The sequence below is a fragment of the Leiobunum rupestre genome, chromosome 3 (genome assembly GCF_980474605.1).
Source record: "Leiobunum rupestre chromosome 3, qqLeiRupe1.1.hap1, whole genome shotgun sequence".
Lineage (NCBI taxonomy): Eukaryota > Metazoa > Arthropoda > Arachnida > Opiliones > Sclerosomatidae > Leiobunum > Leiobunum rupestre.
In genome coordinates, this window is record NC_143386.1 from 52206968 (window position 1) to 52216328 (window position 9361).

Here is a 9361-nt window from a genome sequence, read left to right on the forward strand (position 1 = left end):
GACATGGTTTCTTGATTAAAAAGACAACGTTCATAGTCTTCGTGGCGGATGACGTTTCTAATAACGTTCATGGCAACGCCCTTACAAACCTTTTTATGGTTTAAAATTGACTCTAAAGATTTCCCCAATCGCAACTCCTTTTCTATCTCTTCAGCGGTCTTAGACTCCCCGTACAATTTAATAGAATAAAGCTTTGGACGAAGTCCTACAAAGCTTTGAATTAACTGCGAATTTGTCTCGTCTTTAAAATAACCGAGAGCTTTTTTATTCTGATTAGAATGAAGGAAATGCGAAGGTGGATAATCAGAGAAGTCAAAGCGGTTTTTATGAACTTCAAAGTCTTTATAAACATCATCCGTCTTAATGTTGTACGTTAAACTGTCTGTAAATATTTTATATATTAGTACTATTTAAATAAAAAATGCATATTAAATTAAATTACCAGTGTCTGTAAATAATAGTGATGCTTTGTCCCCGTACGTATTTTTTATGAATCCATAATGGAACCGATACATGAGCTCCTTGGATAAATCTAGAATGGTGAATCCGGTAAATATAGGCCGGTTAAGAACAATTTTAGCTCTCTTCTTATGAGCGCCGGCTAACTCTTCAATAAAGATGGTAAAGTGTTCAAACTGCGGGGAACTTGTAACTTTTAACATTCTTTCTGGTTTATGAATCAACTCGAAATTTATATGCTTCCGTAAATTTTCCATTGTTTTTCTAAAGAATTAAATGAAGTAAGGGAAAAAACAGCAATAAATTATTTAAATTGATTTACCCGAAAACAGAGTTAACCATTAGTTTCCAGAAATTCTTTTCAAATGAACTCTTGGATAATTTCCTCTGTTCAGTGTTGAATCTAACATATTTTTCTAACCATTTTCCTTGAGTGAAGGTTAGAGCTCGATGAACCTTGGTTATTTTCAAACCTAATTCTACATAATATTTTAAATTGCGGTAATGTACTATGTATTTCTCTTTATTATTTAAATTAGGAAGAAGTTTTGGTAGACTTTGATTCTCCTTAATATTTAATTTTCCTAAGAGATCTTTGGAGTATGGAGATAGCATATCATGTGTAATAACTTTAGATTCCGCCGCTACTGGAAGATCGTTATGTAAGTCATGCAACTCTGGAGGATGTTCAAGATCCACCTGCAAAGGAAACAATTCTTTAAAAATATAATTCAATAATTATAACACTTGTTATTTACCTCTAAAATGTATCCGTTTTCAACGTTATTGGGAATACTCAGAATATTTTCACAGAGTGTTTGCAAATCATCCTCCTGAACCCACTGGAAGTCGCCTAGCGGTAGTGGTTCACACATAACAGCACCGTACAAATTATTAGCATCTTCAATTAAGTTAAATTAAGTTAATTAATATAATTAAAATTAAAATAATTAAAATAAAATAAAAATAAAAAATAAATATTTATTTTTTAAAAATGTAAATTACCTAAATAGCATATATAACTGCTCTCTTTAGACGAATCATATGTGTCGGCCATATATTTGTTATTCGCTTCAGAATAACGAGTTGAGATCATTGAAACACCGCCTCGAATCCCTAAAAATTCAATGTAAATACAATAATATTTAAAATATCACAAAAGCGTTATCCTTTTCAATAAATAAGTGTTGATCTATATCAAGTATAAGATCGAGGCGAACATCGGTCATCTTCAAAGCTGCTTGCCAGGCTAAACCTGGTGCGGTGTAAGCGTGAGCGGGATCTAGTTTATAATGAGTTATAGATAATGTTCTAAAATTTTCAAAAACGTCGGCTAAGAGCAACGCATCGCTTTTCACATAGAGGTCGGTGTATTCCCCTACGAAAACCGAGGTTAAGAGATTTGAAAAATTTATACTATAGTAATTTTACCTAATGTTTGAATATTAAACGCTGTCCAAACATTTTGGGCGTGTAAATAATCGGATTCTAAAATATTTTGATTTTTCAATGAACTGAAAAACGCTTCTCTAGATGGCAGCATCGTCTCGTCAAATTTCTTTTCATCGTCCATATACTCGTACGGGTAGACCCCCTTCCGCAGGAGGAGTTCAACTTTATCACTTTCAAAATATTTCTTAACAATCTGAAATTTACTGGCTCCTTCCAAAACGAGATTAGATACTAGAGCATCGAGGCTATCACTTAGAAATCGATAAGAGTCTAAAAACCGAAATCTCCCTAAAAATAATAATAATAAATTAATGTTAAGGCTAGATTCATAATTAAATATATTTTACCTAGTTTCAGCGAAATATAATTTTCACTAGTGGAAGGAATACAGTCAAGAGTCTGTTCCTTAAAATAACCAATCTCCTGACATATAAGATGTAAATCGTATCTATGAAGATGTATTATTATTATTATTATTATTACTATTCCTGGTTAGTTAAATTAATAAATTTACCTGCTAAGGTTATGAAGGAAAATGGGAATAAATTCTGGAACTTTCTTTTGAAGATTACAGAGGTTATGCGCTGGCCCCCTATATTTGCCAGTGAAATGACAATGATCTCGAACAGCGGGCATATTTACCTGATTTAGCTGCTTCTGACAAATGTAGCAATGCGTAGCAGCTTGAAACTGTTCCTCCTCCTCCGGGGTAATAATCATTGGTACATTGGTCTCAATGAGTTCCATCAACTCCTTCTCTAATTCCAGAATAGACTCCAGAAATCTTCGAGTTGCATCTTGACCTCGATAGCAATCGGTTCAAACAGGTACACCTATAAGTATTCTCTTATAATATATCTAAAAGGGAATTTTGCCAAAAAACTTACCGTTAGGTCCAACTAGCACCCACGAATACGCGCAGCTGATGTGCATGTTTACTTTGCTGGTATTTATATCGGGATCTAGATCACATCCTTGAACTCTCGGTAGGATTGCTTCAAAATCGGCGTAAAATACATACTGCACCTAATAATTTCATTTCATTAAGAGTTAAATTAAATAATTTTTATTTTTACTTTTTCCGTCCACTCATATTTATCAAAATAAAGAGTCTTCTTCTTAGCAGGGAAAACTGTTTTTTGGACGCCGTGGGTGGCGCATTCTTCGATATGCGCATCACGTCGCTGTTCCGCGTTGTTTCCACTGAATCGGTGAAGACACATTCTAATACAGAAAATAATTAGTAGATTGCAAACTAATATATTGGAAACTAAATTACCTGCAATAATAACTTGTACTTCTGTGTTTTGTTAGATGCTGTAGCAGTTTTCCTAGGTCTCGTATAAGACAGTAATGTCTATTCCCATCGTCAATATCTTTAGTTTCATCGGTGATGTATAGCAAATCAACCTCCCTTTCCTTACCACACTTGTTAACGCTTACGTAAAGGGGAAATATATCTCCCGAGAAGCCAAAAACAGATATTGATAAATTATTCATTAATTCAAATTTTTTAAGTTCCGTAGCGTTTAATTTGAAAGGAAAAGATATGCCACTGGTATTAATTTCATTTTCATAAGGTCTATATTTGGTAACACGTTGAGGGTTTTGAGTCCAAGGAACTGGGTGAAGTTTAGCTAGAATGGACCAGAGAAAACATTTCTCATCATTTTCGTTTCTAATATTAAGAATCGCACGACGTTGAGATAGTTTTTCAGGTAGTTCCATATACGATGACCCCCGCAACGGTTGGTAAGATGCTACGTTTAATTCTACATACAGAATACGATCAATTACCCAACCTGATCCTATCAAATATATAATGTTTTAGTTCAAAATATAACTTTTATATTTAGTATATATATACCTGTCGCTTCAAAGTTTTCCGCTGCTGACTGTATTGTTTCAATGCAGTCATTCAGTTGGTTTTCAATGACGTCGAGCGTTAATGTTGTTTGCATAGTGCTCCGGAAATAGGGTCGTACTTCCGCTCTTTGTTCCACACCTCCTAAAGGTCTCATATAAACAGATCTTACGAGTAGGAACCACTTAATTCCACGTTTACTAGCCAGTCTTTCTACTAAAAATTTACGGAAAGCGGCTCGGTAACGTCCGATAAACATCCCTGCATCAATATCATAGTCTTCGGCTAGCGTATCATTCAAGGCCTGGACCATACTTGGGGATGCTGGTGGTGTTTCATCAAGTATTGGTGAGGCGGGAACAGGTGATGGTGTTAGGTTGTTGGGTAAAGCTGATGTAGATGGCTGTGTACGGGTAGATTCCAGTTGAATGTCTTGAAGCAAACTAGGTGACGGTGGACGGGTTTGTGATGGCGAACGTTGCATTGGTGATGGTGTGCGAGACAGGTCCATGGGTTCGGAAGGGCCGGGTGTGTTCAAGTCATGAGTTCGTTGATGGCTCTTAAAATGCTCTAATCTAGCAACATTCCTACCACATACTTCACAGACAAACGTATGTCTATCACCGTGTACTTCTCTAACATGCCGATTTAAGGAGGACTTGGTAGCGAAACTTTTCGCGCACGTAGGGCAAATATGTTGGGCTTTAGGCATCTTGAATATAGCTACCGTAGTTAACCGTGGAATGACCTCCCACAACGCTATACAACCCCTTTTATAGTATATTCAAGTATCATTTGAGAATGATACGTTTCTCATACTTAAAATATTCGTTTGAAATACTCGTGAGATAGGTTCAAATGCCAAGCATATTTAAGTACCACTTACACGTTAATGATATTAAAATGAAGTTTAAAAATATTTCCATTCTACTTTAACAATGAATATTCCATGACGTCAAAACACTCTTAAATTTAAATTAACCGCGTCCCCCGGGAAATCCGCGCACGCGCGCCGCCCACGTCAAAACACTCTTAAATTCAAATTAATCGCGTCCCCCCGGGTAATCCGCGCGCGCGCCGCCTAGGTTATCAATTTTTACATCATTTCAACTTATTCCGTACGATAAAACTTGATAAGATATACGTTCAAGTGTCTTTCGAGATAAGCGCAGATAAATAAACAAGTTGGCCTGAACATAATATGTTGATATACGAAAAAACAAATCGTCGCGAGAAATATCATAAATACATTGACTTTTTGACGATTTTACCCCCATTTCATCCCTTAAATCCCGGATTTCGATCCCGAACCCAAACCCGAACCCGGGACTGATGGGTCGACCTCACTTTCCTTCTACTGGCTCAGCTCATACTCAGTTAAAATTACCATATTTGAAACGCCTCGTCTCGGACTCGTGTTAAGCTTTATTTTTTCTGTGGACTCACCTCAGTCTCATTTGTGTTACATTTTTTCGCTCGTCTCGTCTCGAACTTAATTTTCTTAAGTTAACGAATTTGGACCCGTCTCGGGCTCTTCTCACCTAAACAATTCGTTTTGGACTCATCTCGTACTAGGTCTTTGAATAAATATTAGAGGACTCAATCGTTTTGAGTCCGCGGCTCAACACAAATTTATCTATACTTTACTTATAGAGATAAAAATTATATTTTTTATCAATAAAGAAAACAGTTGAAAGCAGAGGTAATTTGAGGCCCGTGGCGAAAATTACTCGCGAGCCCTTTAGTTGCCCCCCCCCCCTCCAGCTTCCAAGTTAACATGATTTGGCGTTCCCACGCCTTGTAAACATTGTCCAAGTTATCCCCCCCAAGCCTTTAGAGCGTATTCAATCCTTCTGATTGGAACCCCCCTGTTATCTCTTTGATGGGCCCCTATCAGTCCTTCTTGGGCGATTTACAGCACTGCCCCGGGGATTTTGCCCCCTCCTGCATGGCCCTGAGGAGTTCACAAGATTTTAAGTTTAAGCCATTGTCTTGTGCCCTACGGAATTTTAACCATTGCTCTAGTATAGTATCCTACAATCATTCAGGGGCGGCGATCCCGTGGGGGCTCCAGGTGCAGTGTCCCCAAAGAAGAGAAAAAAGTAGGCGCAAAGCCCCCACTGAAAAATTTTTATACAAAAAGCCCCAAGACCAATTTTAAATTATTATTTTTAATTTATTAAAATGTATTAATTTGTTATTACTAAAGAAGGGTACATAAAAAGAAATAAGCATAAAATTAGTTCTATAAATTGTTTAACACAGCTCTATCGAAATATATAATAATAATGAATTCATTGACGTTTCAGATATCAGAAAAACACTTTTAGAAATTAAACATTAATATTAATTTAGTTTGATGTAAATACATTTTATTTGAAAAATCATCCGAGCCCCCACCATAATTTTTGCGATCGCCGCCGCTACTCCAACCGCTTTTTGTTCCCCTTTGTGTACCCTGGTTTATGTAATAAATACCAATACTTAATCCGATCATATGAAAACTGCCATGTCTAACACTTTTCCTCCAAATTAAGAGACTAACTAATTAACTAAATCTGCTTTATGCGTTATAACATTAAATAACATCTGCCACTAACATTATAAGGTTAAAATATAGAAACTATACCTTTGTAGAGTTTGTTTAGAAAAAAAAATGTACCTTCAAAAACACAGGCCTCTGCTGCCGCTTCGGTTACAAAATAAACACGACAGAAGCGTTCATAATTTTGACCGTCGAACGAACGAAAGCTCGGAACATTCTCGAAAGGCGCGGTTTAAAACGAGCATTTCAAAAATAAACGTGGGCCACGTGGGTGCAAAGGTCCCATGACTCGCATCATCGACTTAACAGCCAATAGAAATCGGTTCATTCAATTATTTTTTAGGGGTGGACTACTATTGATGAGTTCGTCCTCTGAACAAATAATTTAGAAACATTTTGAGACGCGGAAAAAACCCGCGACCAGTCTCAGCTCGTATTTATTCACTCGAGCTCGTCTCGAGCTCGTATCATTAACAACTCTTACGATAAGTCTCTACTCGGGCTCTTTTTTATACTATTTTTGGGACTCAGACTCAGTCTCGTCTCAAAACAATAAAGGGTCTCGTCTCAGCTCCTAAATTAGACAATATATTTCTTGGCCTCATCTCGTGCTCAAAATGTTAGACTTTTTTCGAATGGTCTCACCCGAGGCTCGAGATTTAAAGGGAATATAACCTCAATTATTTGGTGTGGAACACCAACGCATGCAGCTCTGACCGCTCTTGCCTTTCGCTTTAAAAATGTTTGGCGCCACTGTACAGCGAAATTTGAAAAATTGAAGGGGTCTTCCATAAAGATTGCTTTGCAGGTTATATTCCCTTTAATGAAATTGAGAAGGGACTCGTCTCGGGCTCAAAAATTAATTAAAATATTTAAGGACTCGGTCTCAAACTCACAAATTGGCTCAAAATTGAGACGAGCCCGTGCAACTATGCACCTGAATACACCGATGTGGAACTAATATTACGGCCTGGGCCGACTAATAAGTTCGCTTTTTTCTTAAAAAGAAAAATGTTTTCAACTCTCCAAACAAACAGTATCTTTTTAATTGGTTGTTCGGGAGCTAGTGCCCCGCGGGGCCCTATTCTGAGACAGTCGTTAGGGGTGTTAACCACTGAAAATGGTCGTTATTGTAAAAATTCGTCGTTAGAGAAATATTTAGCAATTCTAAAGCGATCGGTACGGATAATAGTCGCTAGTAGTGACTGAAAATAGTGGGTAACGTAACGATTGGTTTAGAGCAGTCTTTAGCGACGCTACCCACCGATTTTCATCATTTTCAAAATGGCAGCGAATAATTTGAGGCTTGAGATTTTAGCTTTAGCGGCAGAAGATGACGAAAATTAATTATTTCGACGTGATTTTCGTCGTCAAAGAGTATTGAGAGATAGAGCTCAAGCCTTTGAACTCTGTGATTATCGATTTTAACGGCTATTTCGAGTCAAGAAGGATTTAGTGTATGGTCTTACTGAGAGATTGGCGGATCGTTTGTCCGGGAACAATGCCCTGGCATTACCTGTTGATATCAAGGTATTATATTACTGTCTTATTTGCTTCTAATTTATTTCAACGTGTAAACGTATTATTTTTCTTTAGATCCTAATTGCTTTGCGTTTTTACGCGGTTGGCTCATTTCAACTTGCTGTGGCGCAAGATTTATATCTTGCAGTTGGTCAGCCCACTGTAAGTCGATGTGTTGCACATGTAAGCCGAGCTATTGTTGACATAATGATGCCACATCACATAATTTCCAAAAACAGATGCAAAGCAATTGGAAATTAAAATAGGTTATGTTTAATGATTTAAGAACCATAATTAAACAAATGACCTAAACTATAAGATTTAATAATTATGGATTTAGCCAAGTAGCGGGATTCCCAGGAATAATTGGAGCAGTGGATGGGACACACATTGCTATTGTTCCTCCACCGACTACTGATAAAGACTATAGAGAGCATTTATATGTTAATAGGAAAGGCTTCCATTCCATTAATGTGCAACTTGTAAGTTCTTAAATGCGAGTAATATGTGTACAATTATCATTTACGGCTATTTAATCTATAGATTTGTGATCACAATCTTCAAATTTTGAATACAAATGCTAAATTTCCAGGGTCAGCTCATGACTCTCACATCTTTAAGATGTCCCAGGTTTCAACATACCTTGAGCAGTCGTTTTTAAATGGAACAAAAAACTCATGGCTACTTCGTAATATTAATAGAATAAATTCTAAGATACTAATATTAATAAACGTTCTTAATATGCCGGAGACAGTGGCTACCCATTACGCCCATGGTTGTTATCACCCAACTGCTGCGGCACGAATTATCTATGCATGTTGTACATTGCATAACATCCGTCGAGATGGGGACCACCAGCCAGAAGATGACGAATTCTCTGATACAGATAGTGATGGAGGTGAGAGGGACGAAGTAAATGGACCTAGGCGAAATCATCAAAGGCAAGAACGACGACGAAGGGCTATAGATGTGGATGTGCCAAACTACATTCCAAGAGCTAATGAAAATTGGCTGGCCCAGGGCCAAGCAACTCGCAATCTAATTGTCAGAAGGTTTGAGAGACCAAATAGATAAGTTTCTTGAAACAAAAGGCTTTTATCAAGGCCATTAAATACATAAATAAAAATAATATATTAAGAGAACTTCCTTAGTATTAATATATTATTTTCATTTATCTATTTAATGACACTAGAAGTTTGAAAATATTCGAACACGAGCGTAGTTGGCTAGTGTCGGCAACATTGTAATTAATACAATGGCTAAAGGTACACGTTTACTTGCACCTAAATTTTAAAATATCACAGTATATAACTAATAGTTTCCTTATCCATAGTCAACCTACTTCCTATAAAAAAATTAATAATTACCGGTATTATTTGAAGTACAATTATAAAACTGTCTGATAATAAACCAACAATAGCGAGTATTTAAAAGCATTTTATTAAAAAAATGTAATATTGTTGAAAGACACTTATTCTTTTGGTTGAAAGTAACTGCATCAGCAATTTGACGAAGAAGCT

At 36.7% G+C, this 9361-nt stretch overlaps 1 protein-coding gene across 1 annotated transcript; it reads right to left on the reverse strand.

Annotated features, from left to right (window-relative positions):
* Positions 1-1604: 1604 nt before the first annotated feature.
* On the reverse strand, positions 1605-8520 carry LOC149952555 (uncharacterized). Its single transcript, XM_090169757.1, has 3 exons — positions 8484-8520; positions 1891-2199; positions 1605-1837 (listed from the first exon to the last, which is right to left on the reverse strand). The coding sequence occupies exons 1-3, from the start codon at positions 8518-8520 to the stop codon at positions 1605-1607; spliced, it is 579 nt and encodes a 192-aa protein (XP_090025883.1).
* Positions 8521-9361: the final 841 nt, after the last annotated feature.